This window comes from Achroia grisella, unplaced genomic scaffold (genome assembly GCF_030625045.1).
Source record: "Achroia grisella isolate CSIRO2021 unplaced genomic scaffold, CSIRO_AGI_Agris_v1 utg1239, whole genome shotgun sequence".
Lineage (NCBI taxonomy): Eukaryota > Metazoa > Arthropoda > Insecta > Lepidoptera > Pyralidae > Achroia > Achroia grisella.
Window position 1 is genome coordinate 619,426 of NW_026712602.1, and position 18,809 is coordinate 638,234.

At 32.4% G+C, this 18,809-nt stretch overlaps 1 protein-coding gene across 1 annotated transcript in view; it reads left to right on the plus strand.

Annotated features, from left to right (window-relative positions):
• Positions 1-18,809, plus strand: part of LOC131854564 (uncharacterized) — a 126,608-nt gene that overhangs the window by 85,364 nt on the left and 22,435 nt on the right. The window contains exon 4 of the mRNA XM_059205681.1: positions 17,507-17,889. Within this exon, the coding sequence (XP_059061664.1) occupies positions 17,737-17,889 (153 nt within the window). The 5' untranslated portion in view covers positions 17,507-17,736. The remainder of the gene's footprint in view (positions 1-17,506; positions 17,890-18,809) is intronic.

Here is an 18,809-nt window from a genome sequence, read left to right on the forward strand (position 1 = left end):
ATTGAAATGATTTCATATTGCATCACAACTTCAACAGAAACAATTTCATATCGTGTTACATAATTAGCCCACAGTTGTCAGCTTTAACTATTGCTCTCTGTCTGTATTGACTGTTGTACTCTGTAGAGCTTATACTCTGTATATTATGTACTCTTCAACATGGCAATATTATAGCTGAATATTTCCTTAATAATATACCATTAAAAAACAGAATTTCACTCACAAAGTCAAATATATAATACAAAATAGGCCATTCGGTTAGCATACAATAAGATTTAGTATCAACAAAAATACATATCTAATAAATCTAGTTATTTTGTAACCTTTTAAACAAAAGTCATAGTCATACATTCTAGAATCCAAAATAGTAGGTAATATATTAGGTTGAAAATTATTTATTACCTAAGATAAGATAGAGATTTTAGTGTTATTCATAAATCTTGATACGCATTAAGGTATATGCAATTTATATGACATGATGTCTAAAAACGTTAAAGAATTTAAAAAGAAATGATCGCTACATTTTAGCCAACTATAAAATATATATAAATAAATAAAGAATTAGAGAGTTTATTTATACCCATTAACATTTTAACAATAACATGTTTAGATCGTAAATAACTACATTATTATTAGTTTATAAAAAAAACTGTGTTACAGTTATTTGTGGCCATCTCGAGAAATTTATTGTTTTTTTTTTTAAATGCCACCACATTTATTTAAAATATATAATAATGTTACGCCTGACTACCTGAGTACCCTGTAACTTCCTAATATCTAACGTAATATGTAGTACAGTTACATAACATGGTACCTTGCGATTTAAATACGTGAAACTTATTTATCTTAGAAACACTGAAATATTAATACATATATATCTATGTATGTGTATGATACATATCAGGACTTCATTCTATTATAATTCAAATCATAGCCCGTACAACCAACTTGGACACTATCCCAATCAAAACAATGGCTGCCATACATTTACGTAAATACTTGAAATACTTCCAAACAAGTTGGGTGGGGCAACTGCCATTCTACCTGGTTCTACGCACAAATGTGAACTTTACGATTCGTTGCTAATGATATTTTAAGGTCGTATTGTGGTTTACGACTCTAATATGGTATTTTTGTTTCATTATTCCGCTTTCCGACAGCTTACAATTTTTTATAGTAATCATTTGGAATGGACGAGGAAAATACTTGAATGATCTATAAATACACTTACCTTAATGCCTGTTCATAGAAAATCATTAACTTGTCTACTGTAATTAATCTAATCCAATGATATTTTTATATCTATATCCATAATATATTTTTTATATGTAATGAGCAGGAGGATCTCAGGGTTGGTGGTATGAATTAAAGGCCTGTGGGGGAAGAGTATTGTTAGTAATGTGGACTAATAACTGCTAGTAATATACCATGTCAGGTTGACCTTCGCGTAGTTCCCCTACAAATCATCGTGATAAATTCATGGTGAATTTACCACGACGGCCTAAGTGATCTGATCATAAACCGTTGGCGCAGGCGGGTACCAATAAAATATGAAAGGTCCTCTTATGGTAAGCTATTTTAATTCGTAAAATAAACAATATCAAAGGATCAAATGTATGTTGACCAAATTGCGTGTCTTAAAAAAACTACAAGGAACATAGTATTGATAAAGATTAAAATATTTAGAGTGCCCGCGATTGCCCCGGAATGGTCGACCCGTTCTTACATTGGTGGTCTTGTTTCTATGGATTACCATAATAAAATTTAAGTGACTGTATGTGAAGTACTGCAAATGTTTAAAGAATTCAGACAGATCATAAACATTATAGAGAATAGGCAGGGAAAATATATTGGGGCACTTGAAACGACACAACGAATTTATGAATAATAATATCGAAGAAACAATAGAAGGAAAGAAGGAAAAGGAATACCAAGACACAGCTATAATGTATTAAGAAGATCAAGGAAAAACTGAGTCTTGTCGCATCAACAACTAAAGAGATTGATGGAAAATCGCAAGAGCTCCACCGATAAATGCGCAGCTCTTAAATTATGAATGAATATATGTGATTTATTCCTCTATGGTATTCATTACTGATTGTACAATATAATTCTATAATCTCTTTTGAAAATCCGACTCAATTACATAGTTACATACTGTACTATGTTGTAGACATAAATCAGTAATTAATTACGCTGCAAACAATGTAATGTACATAATGCGTAAGAGCCGCTGTCGTGTACATTCAAATAATTATATCGCATTACATGCACAGAGTAAAAAACCGTTCTAGATATTGGTTCGCAGTCTGTTAATTATAGTGATGTATCTGTAAGGTTTCATAACTAACTAGCTAGGAATGCGACAAGGCCGAGCGCCGCCAGATAGCGTGTAACAAATCACACACGATCTCAGATGTCAAAACAGTGGTTTTTTTATGTTGGTACCACACGTATAAAATATAAATAGAATTAATCCTTTTATACAGTTGCAATATTAAATAAATTATATACTAAATAAAGAATTAGCAATTATTTGATAACGGCTTCAGTGGTCTAGAGGTTTTTTTAGCACACCGTCTTACTTCCGATAGTCGCGGGTTCTATTCCTCGCACGGTACGAACATTTGTATTCAAGAGTATGATTGTTTGTATCCGTCTGGGTGCATTCTATATATATTATGAATGTATGTACAAAAAATGTATCTATGTATTTCAATTGTCTATACCCATAACACAAGCTCTGCTTCTCTTGGATCTAGAGTGCGCTGTGTCCAGTGATATTTTTGTTATAAGGTAGAAATAATCCTTTCCTAAAATCGTAGTAAAAATAAATAATAAAAAAACATTCATAATGTGTCATATATATACATATTAACAAGTCATAATATAACATCAACTTTTACACGGTACAGTTTTAGCGAGGTGGACTTTGTAAAAAGTCTTACGTGGTGAGGTTCTAGTATTCAAGCTTTCGCCAAGCATCTTGCTATAAGAGGTATATCGATTGGAGGGTAATCTAATATTTCATCTTTATAGGAATAGTTTATATTTTATTACACATTTCATAGTAGTTTTTTTAGGAAACTACTTGTTTTGGGACACTACTGGTTACAAGTTTGAGAGGATGACTAATCCGACTGTACGATGATCGAAGTTTTATTGGTGTGCAACATCTATGTTTATTTATTTCCACGTGTTTGGACCCAATCAGGGTTGCCAACTGCGCGAGAAACCTCTTCGTACATGCAGATACAAGTTTTAGGATCTTATTACCGTTGCAACGGACAAGAAAATTATTATTCTCGAACAATTCTCTGTAATATTTTTTTATATCTACCATGTTGCTGAATAACGGTGTATCAGAGTTTATAATAGACTTACTTGAACAAAGATATTTTAATTAGTTTCTTTTGGAGTATTGAAATGTATAAAAATAATGATGGCAAGCTGCCAGCAACATGGTAGATTAAAAAAAAAATTGTTAGTTATTTCGTTTGTTAATATAAAATTAGGTAAATGACATAGCTATTGTCACTCGTTTACATTTCGTTATTATGCCATCCCTACTAAAATAAGACGATAAAAATTTTGGAGAATACTTATAAAAAATTTTTTAAGCTAAATTGTACGTGTCGAAAGTTTTTAAGATTGGCAACCCTGGACACAGCCGTTGTGATGATCTGAAATTAGTTGTAAATTATCATTCCCTCACGCAATAGCCACAAGTTATGACCTTGAAGCTTGTAGTGGAAATAGAGAGAATAAATCTTAATTCAAATGAACTTGAAATCGAAAATGAAATGAATTTTAAAATATTCTAAACATTATTTTTTAAAGACTTCTAAGTCTTCTGCATTTTTTCGGACTACTCTAATGCTGTTGGCCGTGGCTGGCCTTTACAGCATCACCAGACGGGCCGAGTGCAGATCTGTCAGTTACTCTGTTGTAGGTACAACTAAGTCGACTCTCCCTTGTTATATACCAAGATAATTCGAAACATCCATACAAATAAATAAAATTAAGGTCTTGGTTTGTAACTTCAAATTAACAGCTTTCCACTAATAACTAAATACTTAACATCACGAATATTTAAAAAAAAATCTGCTTATCTATCTGTCTGTTTGTTCTTGCTAATCTTTGAAACAGCTTCACCCATTTTGACGGAACTTTCACTCGCAGGTAGCTAATGCTATAAGGAGTAACATAGGGTACATTTATTTTAGAAATGTTATCTCTAAATCCTAATTTCACGCGGACGAAGTCGCAGGAACGGTTTCTAATAACAGAACCGAATAATGTTTTCACCGTATCAAATGCTTTCTAACACACCGTAACTATAATGTTGTTCCTATCGTAATATCATAATATCGGTGTGGTGTATCTTAATTCAATTGAGATGTTATCAAAACGCTTATCCTTAGAGAAGGCATTATGGTTTGGGCGTGACCATCATTAAAACATAACGTTATAGACGCATCGACGCTACCCATACAATGTAGTCGAAACCAATTTCAAATTGTATGGGACTTGTTTATACAAAACATCATAATATTATTAATCATTACATAGTATAAAGCTCTGTTTTTATAACATAAAAGATAATCTCTGTCCGTCTTAGATACAATAAAATATAGATAGACATAATCTTTATTCAAATAAACTTAATACAAGCACTTTTGAATAGTCATATTTTTTTTAATTCTACCACTCATTCGGAAGACAAGAAGAATCACAACAACACATCATAAGAAGAATGAGCAAAAAACTTGTGTTTTGCTCTTTTTGTTTGTTCCGGCTAATCTCTGAAATGGCTGGACCGATTTTGACGGGACTTATTTTGGTAGGTAGCTGATAACTTAGGCTACTTTTATTTTAGTAAAATAAAGTCAAATACCACGCGGACGAAGTCGCGGGAACAGCTAGTTTCAAATAAATAAATACAAACCGCTTCGCACTCAATCTTGTGCAATCACATAATATTATCAATGACTTGGATTTTAAGTTAGATTTTATTCTACAAAAACTATATCATTTATAAACTCTTCAGTTTTATTAATAACGTGGCATTATGGGCATGTTATATGGAGGAGGATCATGTCTTAAAGAAAGTGTATAATAGGAACGTGGATGGATGGAAAGAGGTAGAACGCCCTAAAAATTATGAAAGGATTGTGTGAAAGATAATATGAATAAAAGGAGAGTATGCTCAGATATGACGACCGATAGGAATCAGTGGAAGAGAATGACATACTGGTCCGACTCCAAATAAAAGTATAAAGGCAAGGCAAGGAATGAATGAAGTTTAATAATAAGGTTTTTTACTAATAAATAAATTTGTAAGACATTTAATTCTTTTTTCTGGTAGATAGAGAACAGACTTTAGTAGTTTGTTGTATAAGGATAAAAAACCATGAGGCTGGTCGTGTCTTCAAACATTTCATCTGTTTTAACTCGATACAATCGCGTGTCTAGCGGTGTGTCGGCGAGCTTATTACCAATACTGATACTGATGGTCCGGCGTCAAATCTAATTTCTGTTTGATGGCTTTTTGATTGGTTTTTTATATTTCCACGGTAAGCTCCCAACTGAACCACCGTGATGATACCCAATTTTGTACAGTCAACTGCGTAAATTAAAATAAAATAAAATTGCCTACCAGTTGCCCCGCAGACGTATAAGACGTCTATTAATATATTTAATACAATTGCACAATGAAATGGTTCTTAATCAAATTTTACCACTAATCGTCAAACTAGACCCAACGACTTTTTTTTTTAATCGGGTGTTTTCGCAGGTATATATTAGTTGTTAATACTCATACTATGTAGTATTAACATCGGTATAAAGCTGTGATCATCATCTTACAGCGGTAGCACGCCGTGTAATATTGTACATCTGTGGCGTATTACGTTTGCGCGGGAAAAAAAGAAACAACAAAATGGCTTCTTCTGCAGACATACTGATTAATTATTATGCTCGAATTCTTAATTATTTTATACTGTTCTACATAACTTTATATGTATACAATTTACTTTTGTTATATTATAATAAACTACCTATATACACAACAAACCGAATATACAGCCTCTGCTATCATATCTAATCTATACATATAAATAAAATTGGACTGTCTATTTGTAATATTGAAATAACCGTTTTTATATGTATATAAAAACGGTTATTTAAATATTGCATATGAATATAAATACAGTACATACACCAAAATAACATTTTTTACAATTTTGTCTGTCTGTTTGTTCCGCATAATCTCTGAAATGGCTAGACCGATTTTGACGAGACTTTTTTGTCAGGTAGCTGATGTAATAAGGAGTAACTTAGGCTACTTTTATTTTAGAAAAATAAAGTTAAGTTCCACGCGAACGAAGTTGCGTAACAGCTAGTACTAGTATATGTTAATAATAGACGCTATACGAAGCCGACTGTACTAAAACATAGCGTCATGTAATTAACGATTAGATAGTCCGTTGTGGTGTTATTAGTTTTTGTCAGCACTTTAATTTGTTAAAGTGTGAAGTATTTTTTCTCCACATGTAATTTATGATCATGGATAACTTTATTACATGCAATTCATTTAAATCGATACAAATGTAAACCTGTTAATGAAGTAGTCCTTTAAAGATTGATTTATATCAATATATAATATTAAGAATCAATATTCTTAATGAATAATTGTATAGGATACAATATTTACTTAGATACACTTTGTAAAAAGTCGTCTACGTGGATACCTTAGTCTCACTATTAGTCCCACTATTTATATTTGTACCATGCGAGGAATCGAACCTGCGACCACAGAGGTAAGGCGGTATGCTAAACCGCGAGACCACCGCAGCGGAGACATGTAATTTTGCATTCAAATTAATTCGCCATACAAAATCTATTAAACATTTAACCTTTAAATAAATTTACAGTGCACGGTAGCAATGGTGACTCCATTGTATGGTCCGGGAAGCCAGTTCGACTTACTTTGAGTACGATTTCCATAGAACCGTGGGAATCAGTGGGTACTACATTAATTGTAGATTGAACACGTACCAAGTGCCTTGGTGAACTTTAACATTTTAATTAGAAAATCATTATTATATATACCTAACTATTACCCGCTACTATTTATGAGCTGTTATACTATCTTCGTCTCTTATTTCATCCCTTTGTTGATTAATTTCTGAGATAGCGTAGCGATATAATTGATCTTCAAGTGAAATTTCATTAACGGTCACACTTTTGTTTTGTAATATTACTAGCTACTCGCCCCGGCTTCACACGCGTATACATGTATTGTACATATATATAAACCTACCTCCTGAATCACTATCTATTAAAAAAACCGCTTCAAAATCCGTTGCGTAGTTTAAAAATAAAAGTAATACCATATTTACCTGTATTGACTAGACTTTACGTCACGACTTCTTGTTTATTTTATAACTATGACTCTCATTCGTGTTGCTGAGGGAAAAAACGTCTAAAATAAAATACGGCTAGTCAGCTAACAAGCTAACAAGTCTGTTAATATCGTCTGTTAGTAAAGATTTAGCCGCAAACGCAGAAGATTTCCAGTCTCGCTAATTTAGTATTACTTTCCAAGTGGCGTTTATTTTATATTTAGACAATAATAGTAATATCTCAGGACAATTCACACAGCGCCATTCAATCCCAAGCTAAGCAGAGCTTATGTAATGGGTACTAGACAATTGGTATAAATACTTAAGTACAATCATAAGCAATTATTTTGGGTAGCTCGAGACAACTAAGTAAACGGGACTTGACTTCTATTCCACCAGTAATCTTCAATAAAATGTCGATACCATATTGCTCAAATGTTAAAGACCTTGGATTAACAATTGATACCACCCTCAGCTGGAGTAATTACGTCAATGAGGTTAGTCGTAAAGTAACATACACCTTACGTAATCTATATCGTTTTAAGAATTTTCTACCTACCAGTACTAAGACCTTACTCATTCAGTCCCTGGTACTCCCCATTATCGATTACGCTGATGTGTGCTGCTCGGATATGAATGAAGAACTTCTAAATAAATTGGATCGCCTTCTTAATAATTGTATACGTTACATTTTCGGTCTTCGCAAATACGACCATATCTCCTCTTACCGTGTTCAGCTTAAATGGCTTCCAATCCGCCAACGCAGAATTATTCGTCTCTTGTGTACACTTCATTCTTTACTATACGATCCTAACTCTCCCGAGTATCTTAATACCAAATTTCTTTTTCATGGGGACATCTCCTATCGCAACCTTCGTCCGTCTAGGAATTTACTTCTCCACGTTCCTGCTCATCGTACGAGCTTCGTTTCAAAATCCTTCACATTACAAGCCATCAAACATTGGAATGAGTTACCCCTTGACATTAAATCCAGCGCTTCCAAATTCTCATTTAAATCAAAATTGCGTAAACACCTTTCTTTGAACTAGAGTAATTCCTTTTATCCCAAATTTCAATACTATTTAATCTTCCTCTTCCTCTCCTCCTTCAGGAATCTGACTATCATTGTTGATTTGTATATATATATTGTATGTATATGTATTGGTATGTATATATATATATATATATATATATATATATATATATATATATTATTACGTTATGTAAGTATTATGTTAATCATAATGTACCGCCCACATGAATCTCTGTTTGCCCTATGGTTGACTGGGAGAAAATGCCTCTAGGTGTTAAGTCCGCCATGTGCACCTTTATTAATGTATCTGTGCATTAAAGTTTAATAAATAAATAAAAAAAAAAAATATTCATGAATACAAATGTTTGTACCGTGCCTGTAATAGAATCCGCAACCAGAAGTAAAGCAGTGGGCCAAACAGCTGGACCACCAAGTCGTCAAATTACGTAAATTTTTGAGGATAACCGAGGGCACAAATTAATCATTATTTTACCTAAATAGAGGAAGCTGTGGGCTATCTAACAAACCCTTTTAAATATTTTCTAATGAGATTCTACATATTCATAAAATACGGTCTGAAATATGAAGGATTACATAATATTGTAATCATAAACTCCCACCAATCCACACAAACAATATACTACACTGTACACACAGCTAATCTCACAAAAGAGGCTATAAAACAAGAAACAAAAAGCCTTCAATGTTGCGTACAAATACATTTATTTCATGCACGTTGCACTCGTACAAATAAATCTGAAGCGGCGTCGCTGACCGAAACATGTATGCCCATTCAAAAACAATAGGTCGTTGAAAAATATGGGCTGCGCTATTGGCACAAGTGATAGACGGAAACGATTGAGTATCCAACGCAAGATCTGAATTAGACCGACTGATAAAAATGATATTTCGAGACCTAGATCTAGAGCCCACAGTCGTATATCGTAGTCGTCGTAGTCTTCCAAGAAAAAAGAAGTTAGTAATTATTTTTATCTATAATTATTTATTTAAGTAAACTTACATAGAAGCACTTTTGAATAGTCATCACTTTTTTTAATCTACCGCTCATTCGGAAGGTCTCATCACAGGAAGAACTAGCAAGAAACTATAATTTAGTTCTAACTGTACATAGTATATGCTGGTGGTCACTCTATTCTCGTAAGTTTGAATTTAAAAATTAATTTGTATTATTGTAAACATGTATAATATTAATTTCAAAAGAATACGAGCTGAGTTTCTTGTCAGTTCTTCACATATCGAAATCATTCCGAACTGACGGTATATTTGACATATCATAAGTTAATAGATCTACATGAATAAAGATATTTTGAATTTAATTGAATTTGAACCACAAAACAGTATTAGACTCAAAATATTATAACCAACTGCTTGAATAACTACTTAAGAGTAAATCAGTCGTAGTGATTAGATCAGACCAGTCCCAAAACTGCACTTGTTCACGAGTATGACGAATGAGCTAGATCATATTACAGGGATCCCAATGACCCAGTCCACCATACCGCCACATGTCTGAATATTTAGTGAGCATGACATTTTTTCTACAAGTTTAAAATTTTCAATTACGAAGTGGTTTAGAAATATCAAAAAGCTATCCGAATAAGAATAAATTAAAAGAGATATTTTGAAAATTCCATTGTTAAAATCCGCTTCATTCCATACTTTGAAGCTCAGGTCACAGGAATTTGTGAAATGACTACAATGGACATAGCGCCTGAGCACGTTTTCTTACCAGACGTACTGTTTACGACTGGACTTGTGATCTGAGATATTTGGCACAGCCTAAATAATACAACTACAGTATTTAATAAAGGACTGAATTAATATTTTTCATTATTTCTTTCTTAATTTTAATTTTCCGACTTTTACCAAAGCAAGAATCAGATTTGGCCGGCATTATATATACTTATATATAATTTTCCTTACTAATATTATAAATGTGAAAATAGGGATGTTTGTTACGCTTTCACGAAAAAACTACTAAACCGATCATCATGAAATTTTGTATACATGTACTTGGAGGTTTTATAATGAACATAGGATACTTTTTGTTTAATTTTTTTTATACTATGCGAGCGAAGCGGCGAGTAAAAGCTAGTATAACGTATACTATAATGAATCATCATAAATACTTTTTCTAATTAAAAAAAAAAGTTGTGGGTATATTTATTATAATAAAAAAATGAATAATTAATTATATTTACATAAATTATCGAATTAAATGTTATTTTGCGGAATCCATTTCATTACTTAATGGATATATATATTATTTTGTTTACTTCCGCTACCATTACCGTTTGTGAGACCACAAATATTCCGTGCGGAAACCTGACCATCGCTAGTGGAAGCGTTACGACCTTCTCTATTGCTGATCAAATTCCGACCATTATTGAGTTTACACCCATATTGCGACACGTGTTTTCCCTCCGAACGAGGCATTGAATAGAGTTCGGATATAGCATGAAAGCCTAGTGTTGACTGTTCGGCGACTATTCGTCAATGTCGTATTATAAAGAAAGCTGGTTGGTGGTAAAAATCGGTGAGATTGAGGTACCCACGCAGACAACACACATTAACACGCAATAACACTCGCTTATATGTATATATTTATTCAATCGTGCATTTAGATTGCTAACAAAAGGAGTTCTCCATATTGCTAAGTACTTCATATTTTTTTATATTCTTTATCTCTTTTATTAATCCAAATGTCCTATTTTACTTGGCACTTCTTTCATTTGTAATATTAAAATTGAAATTAATTTATTCTTAACTAGTTACCCATCTCGGCTTGTTCTATACTATAACATAGATATCTATATATAAACCTTCCTCTTGAAACACTCTAACTACTGCTGAAAATTGCATTAAAATGCGTTGCGTACTTAGATCTAAGCGAACAGACAGCTGAACCGATTTTTTTTCATACTGTATAAAGAAGACAATTTATATTGTGTTGAATTTAATTATATTACATTGCATAAATAATAATTTACTAGTTGGATATGTAAAAAAATACTAATATTTAAACTCGTTATACTACGGATAAAAATCATAAGCTGATACTATCGATTCATAAAAGCTGTAAACGATGATTGCAATATTTCGTCTCTGTTAAAAAGTATTTGGGCATTTATATCAGTTGTCTAGTGCCTATAACACAAGTGTATTCATCTTTGGACTAGATGGCGTTGTATGGATGTCCAGGGATGTCTATAAATGATTCCACTCGTAACAAGTGCGGCCATGCCTAGTTTAGTAAATAAAAACAAAAGATAACCGTTTGATTTCGCCAACAAACCACAGTTTCGCAATTGCACCGCGGATCTCTCTACGTCTATATTGCGTGTAATGACATTGACAGTGTTTTTACTAACAATGACTGATAATCGAATCATTAGCGGTGTTGTAATTGTGCTGCAACTGATCAGTTTATTAGGTCTGCTGTAACATACAGTTTGATACCAAAATGCCGTTCATTCTTTAACCGACTGCAGTCAAAATTAGCTTCAAAACAATAGGAATTAATAAAACTACAAATTTGGCTGAAAGAAACTTTTTTCTCTTTTGGAATAAATCCGTCATCACATATTCATTTTTTTATTGGAGGGTTTGGGCTACTGTCTTGTGATTGGACCTGTAGCACTGCGAACTATATAGATCTATTGTGCTTGCCCTTTTCCAGAGTAGGCTATCCAGACCCGTCAGGGACACGAATTGAAGGATATTTCTAGGAGCGGTGGTTTTTATCTCCTCAGGATATAGTGTAAATTTTTCAAAGGAGATATTTCGTTTATGCATGAATGGGCTACAAGGCCACTCATGCATAAACGAAAGTTACTATATAGGATGTGTAGTAGCGTTTCCTCTTCAGTTTGACATTGTTGTGCAAAGGCCTAGGTTTGCTATGTTTGTTCAATTTGCAGTGTCCTGTTCCTAATCATGATGCATATGTCGTTTTTACTCAATAGCAAGAGTCTATTAGATTTGTATATAGTACCTTTTTAATTTTTTTGTTATTAATGTTTTACATTATGTACCAACAAAACTTGTCGGAAATATTTGAAAAACCACTATTAACTAACTGAAGAGAACAAGAAAAAAGAAAAAAAGTTACCATATCACAAATTAATTTTGTTTGACTTTATAAACGATTAATTACATATTCCTTAAAGTATATTTAATCTATACTTGATTGATTTCATGAATTATCTTATCTATCGAAAGCTCACAATCAGAAAATTATGTTATCTGTGGTAAAACTTTCTTATTTATTATTAATCTTAAAAAAATCATCCTGTACGTGGTTACAAATAATTCTTAATAGCAATCATAAAAGCAAATTAATATGTTATTACTATGAATACTCGTTCATCCATCACTGATCTGGACAAATACAAAAGGTATTGTGTTCGATTCCCGGCGTGCACGCATTAATCTCGATTGAGTAAGACGTCATTGAGACATGTTCGAATGATGTAATTGCCAGTATAGTTGGTAATTAATATATTTTGTTAAGTAATTGTCTTTTTTGAGGCGTTTTTGTTGCAATTCAAGACTCTTTTATCTTATTAATATGTATTATAAATGCGAAAGTTTGTAAGTATGAATGGTTGTTACTCTTTCACGCAAAACTACTGAACGGATTTTCATGAAACTTTACAGTAATATAGCCTATGTATCAGAATAACAAGTAGGCTATATTTTATATTGAAATTTAACGCGGGTGAAACCGCGAGGCACAGCTAGTTTTTAATAAAATTTTGAATGGATTCCAAACTTTACAATATATTTCTATATATTTTTCTAACTATTCACACAGCGCCATCTAGGCCCAATCTAAGCAGTACTTGTGTTATAGGAACTAGACAACTGATATAAATACATAGATACAGTTTATTTGTAAACACATATATTGAAAACCTGGGTGTTTTAGCTATACAAAAAATCATACCCATGAATACAAATCTTTGTATTTGCGTGGAATTAAACCTAACCAACAATTGATACCATCGGAAATAAGGTGGTGCTAAACCGCTAAACCATCAAGATATATGTATTTACAAACAAAATATCTACATATATCTATCAGCTATCTAGTACTCATTACACAAGCTAGCTTGGTACTAGATGGCACTGTGTGAATTGTCCAGAGCTATTATTATTATTCATTATATCAGTAACACAGTTCTAAATGTATATAGACTTACTGTTCAGCTTGCCACATGCCTCTAGATTCAATTATCGATTGAGACAAAACATTTACAGTCTTATCAATTGAGTTATTATTAGAGTAGTACTAAAAAGGTTGGTGGTCTAATAAAGTTTTGATACAATATGCCTTTGCTCCACTACTCTTCCGACCTTAGTTGGGGTCGGCTCTCCTTCATCCCCAGAGGCTCCTTGCCTGAATCGTCATTAAGTATACATTATGACAGATAGATCTTTTTTGATGGCGGCTATCCATGTAGGTCGAACTTTTTTTTTTCTTCTTCGCTTCTCTAGGAGAGCCGATACCAACTAAGATGTAGTTGGGGTCGGTTCTCCTAATCATTCGTCTCCAGAGGCTGTTGTCTGGCTCGTCTTTAAGTCTATATTGTCACGTGATAGATCTTTTTTATGTAAGTTGAGGTCTTCCATGTTTCTTTTGTTCCGGACATTTAATCTGGACTCAGCTACCTGAAGAGATACCTGAAGAGGTGTTACTTTAAACTTTCCACACATGTAATAGTTCGGCACCTTGTCTTTTTTTATTTAATTTTTTTATTGTGAATTGAAGGATATTCTTAGAAGCGATGATTTTTATCTCATTAGGATCGAATGTAAATTTTCCAAAGGAGATATTACGTTTATGCATGAGTGCATCTTGTCTTATTATATAGTATACATATATCTTATATTAATGCCTTTGCTCCGAATTATAAAAAAACCACTTCTGTATTCGATATTTAAATAGTGTTAACAATAATTTGCAATATTTAAAACATGAAATAACCAGTAGCTAATATAATAACCGGGCATGCGTTACATTAGAAACAAAATATTTTGTAAATACGTGTAATAATAGATTCATCGATTAATTTTGAAGGTTTTGTTCGCATATGCAAGCCCGCATAACAACACAAATTTTGAATCAACTTCGCAAACTTTCCTTTTTTAGAACGATTACAAATTGTGACACAGACCTAGTGTTAATGTTACTGAAATATTATAAAGGCGAAAGTTTGTTAGTATGGATGAATGTTTGTTCTTTCAGGCAAAAACTGCTGAACGGATTATCATGAAACTTTACAATAATGTATACATCAACATATAGGCTGTAATTTAAAAAGATATTATTATAATTTACTTAAGTAAATTGGGCGAAATATATAATTGTAAAGTAATGCAGACGAAGTAGCACGTAGTTAGTTGTTTATAAACTTTTCTATTACCAAACATTCGTAAACAGATAAAAATGTGAAATTGCAAGTTATTGCAGAAATATTACAAGTAATTTACCATACTGTTAGTTGGTACTGATTCGATATAAATCGTATCGAGTACTCGATAGCTTGCGTCACTGTAATCGATACTTACGATCGGCATATTATTGTTACCATTGTTTTATAATGCATAAGCAGTTACCCTGACTTCTTCTGTATTAAAAAATAACTTTTTATTTCAAAAACACAGAAGAACTCAAGTCTTATATATATGTCCTTGTAATACAGTCTATCTTCATATCAAATTATATTAAGATACGTCCAGAGTCCAGACGTTTATTCCTTAAGAGGTAACAAACAGACAGGCACACTTTTGTTTTTATAATTCTAGAAGGATTTTGTAAAATTATTTCGTTGATATTTATTGAAGGACTTTAGTCATTTTTTAAGTTTTTTGATTAGAAGGTTAAAATATATTTATAGACTTTGTTCAAAGTCTACCAGTAAAAAAACTACATTTATGTCTTTTTGCGTATAATAGTAATATAGTTAATCAAAATTAAACATATTTTATAATTCAAAATATTCAGTTACAAGTATCTATATGTATACATAAATAAAACAGTGTAACGCATCGTTGTCTGTATATGAAAATTACAAACACAAATATTGGTGAATTATGTATATCGACATAATAGAATACCAAAAAGTCCGTCTATACGCGTTTGTGCGTGCTACTAATCTCAGAAACGGCCCAACCGATTTGGGTGCGGTTTTCATTAAACTATTTTGATAATCTTCACTAAAAATTAAAGTTTGTTTAAACAATCGTTAAATAAACAAAATTAATTCAAAACTATTGTTTTTACGAATACCAAGATACACAAGTATACAGGCACAGTTAAAAACTAGTAACTATGACACACAGAAAGAAAGTCGCGGTTTTAACTAGTTACAAGACTAAAAGTGGACACTATTAAATAAATATAACAGTAAACTTACTGTTACCACCCAAGTCGTTATACCGTTCCTCGAAGCATCACGACGGAAGCCATGACCACGTTTTCTATTAATTTTAAAGCTAATTAAACCTTGAATTTACTCAGTACATCATTAATGTACAGACTGATATATAATTCAGCGCTTTCTTATTACATCTAGTTTTATATCTATAGCAGTAATATATAAAATTATCTTTAAGTCGTATAGATAAGGTACACTTTTATTTTAATAAAATTATGTCAACCGCATGTAGGATGGTAACAGTTTTATGTACCCTGTTTTAAATTAATTTAATTTAACGACGCATAGATTCAAATTCAAAAATCATTTATTCATGTAGGATATTTTAGCCGCTTATGAACGTCAAAATTTTAGATATAGTTACAATAGTAGCTCTACACTTTCCCTTAACTTACTTTTTAACTACGGCCTCGGCGATCTAGAGGTTTGTACACCTAGTTGCGAGTTCGACTCCTCCTACGATACTATTTGTTTATGACTATAATTGTTCGAATTGGTCAGGTAGGAAGAGGGTAGAGTGGTTTCTATGAATATTACGTACATTAATTCACAAATAATATTTAAGAATTTCTAAACGCATCACCTACAGGTAGTAATTAAATAAAAGTAAATCAGTCGTAGTCATTAGAGCAGACCAAATCCAGTGCAAATATTGCTTATATGTTTTTGCACTCGATATAGTCATATAATTCTATACTCTTCAAATTTCTCATATTTCACACCATAGGAAATAATACTAATCTATACATATAAATAAAATTGAAATATCTGTTTGTAATATTGAAATAACCGTTTTTTACTACATGCATATGAATATAAATACGGTACATTAACCAAAAAATAATGTTTTACAATTTTGTCTGTCTGTCTGTTTGTTCCGGCTAATCTCTGAAATAGCGTGACCGATTTTGACCGGACTTCTTTTGTCAGGTAGCTGATGTAATAAGGAGTAACTTAGGCTACTTTTATTTTAGAAAAATAAAATTAAAATCCACGCGGACTAAGTCGCGTGTACAGCTAGTATATAATATATCCATTGCATCAACTTTTTGTGTTGAGACCCGATACATAATTACAGTTTTTTCGTTCTGTTTTTATATCTATTTTTTTTTTGTTTATACTGATATAAATTATCTACGGCCAATAGACAACATATTGAATTGTGGTTTGTCGAAATAAAATTATACTGACATATATTGTTATTACAAACCTAATCATGCCTACTTATCGCTATAACCTAAATGCTTCAACTATTGTTCTTAATTATACCAACCCTGATATGTCAGTCAATTTTTGTTCATTTCAATCAGATCACGATTTCATTATAAGGAAACAACAGTATCGATTTATTGATAAGAATATGAACGAATCGTGTGATCATTACAGGGCATCTCTATTTTCCAACGCAGTGAAAGCAATCACACTCAGTTTTTACTCTCAATGTGTTATCGGTAATCATTCTAAAATTATTACCTGTGTTCCAATTCTGATCGAATAGGTCAGCATCTATGACCACAAAATTAATGTATTAAATTGAAGGTTACCCGAAAGAAAGGTCAACAAAACAATTCCATAAAGCTGACCAGTTCATTCCTTTGTTACAGGTCCACACCGTACTGGTAACCTACATATAATAGTTGTACCAGATACCAGCGAAAATCAAGATCCAATCATTGAAAATTGGAACGAACGATGACTGATTAGACATAACTGGCCACACGCCGACTCATAGGCAGTTTAAAAAGAAAAAATAAAAAACATAATGTGGCGGGAAACGGCGCCGAGTTGATTCGATATTTGAAAATGTCAATGAGCGTCACTTAAGAAAAGAAAGATGGCGCACAAATTAAAGAATAATCATTATGTGGCTACGCACAGATCTGGCGTAGATTCGCCGTCGTCCGGAGGATTTTTGCCGAGAGCAGCGTCCAGAGACGAAAACGACAGCCACCGAGCTCCTTCCGAAAGAACATTATCTGAATATACGGTAAGTGTCAAATAAATATATATCAAATATACACACACTATACATAATACTAATCGACCATTGATTTTTTAAAATACGAAATACTAGGTACTATTAGAAAGTTGTTTCTTACATTTTTTATCTCAATAAAAATTTAAGCTAATGATTTACGTATGTATGTAAATCTTTAGTTTAAATTTTTATTTTTATTTAAACTAAACATTTACGTACATACATAAATCATTAGTTTAAATTTTTATTGAATAGTTCACATGATCTAAACCTTATTTTGCATCGACTATTTTAATATTGTAATTTTAAAATATTGACAATTGGTCCGTATTCTTCCTACTAGTAACATTGTAAATTTATTTATGTATGTCTGAATACAAAACTAATATACAAATAAAAATACAAAACGAAAAAAAATAGTTTAAGTGTTTGTAAGGGTTGTCTAGTACTCATAACACAAGCTCTGTTTGGCTTGGGACTACAATAGATGGCGCTGTATGTCAGGGTTATTATTATTCTAACAAAAGTAGCAAACATTAGTAGTTTTAAATAATAACAAGGCATAAACTACGCAGTCTAGAGTAACGACGCACATACCTCGTTGTGAAAACAGATGTCGATTTATTTCGGCCATACATCACTCGTTTCCTGTCCGTCTGTACACACCGATTAATATGGCAACAACAGTCATATCAGTTGGAATGCCAATTCCACTGTGAGCACTGATCGAAACAATTTGTTCATTTCCATAAATTGTTCACGTTATTGAGTGTAACCATAGTGTAACCATTCGTATAAAATTTGATTTTTTCTTGCCCCCTCCGATCGATACCCGTCCAATTCAAACGAGGATCGAAAGTACGACGGTCGGAGCCGAAATTAGAACCCCTAGTAATTTTATTTTCCGCTACGATTGTCTTGTCTGGGAG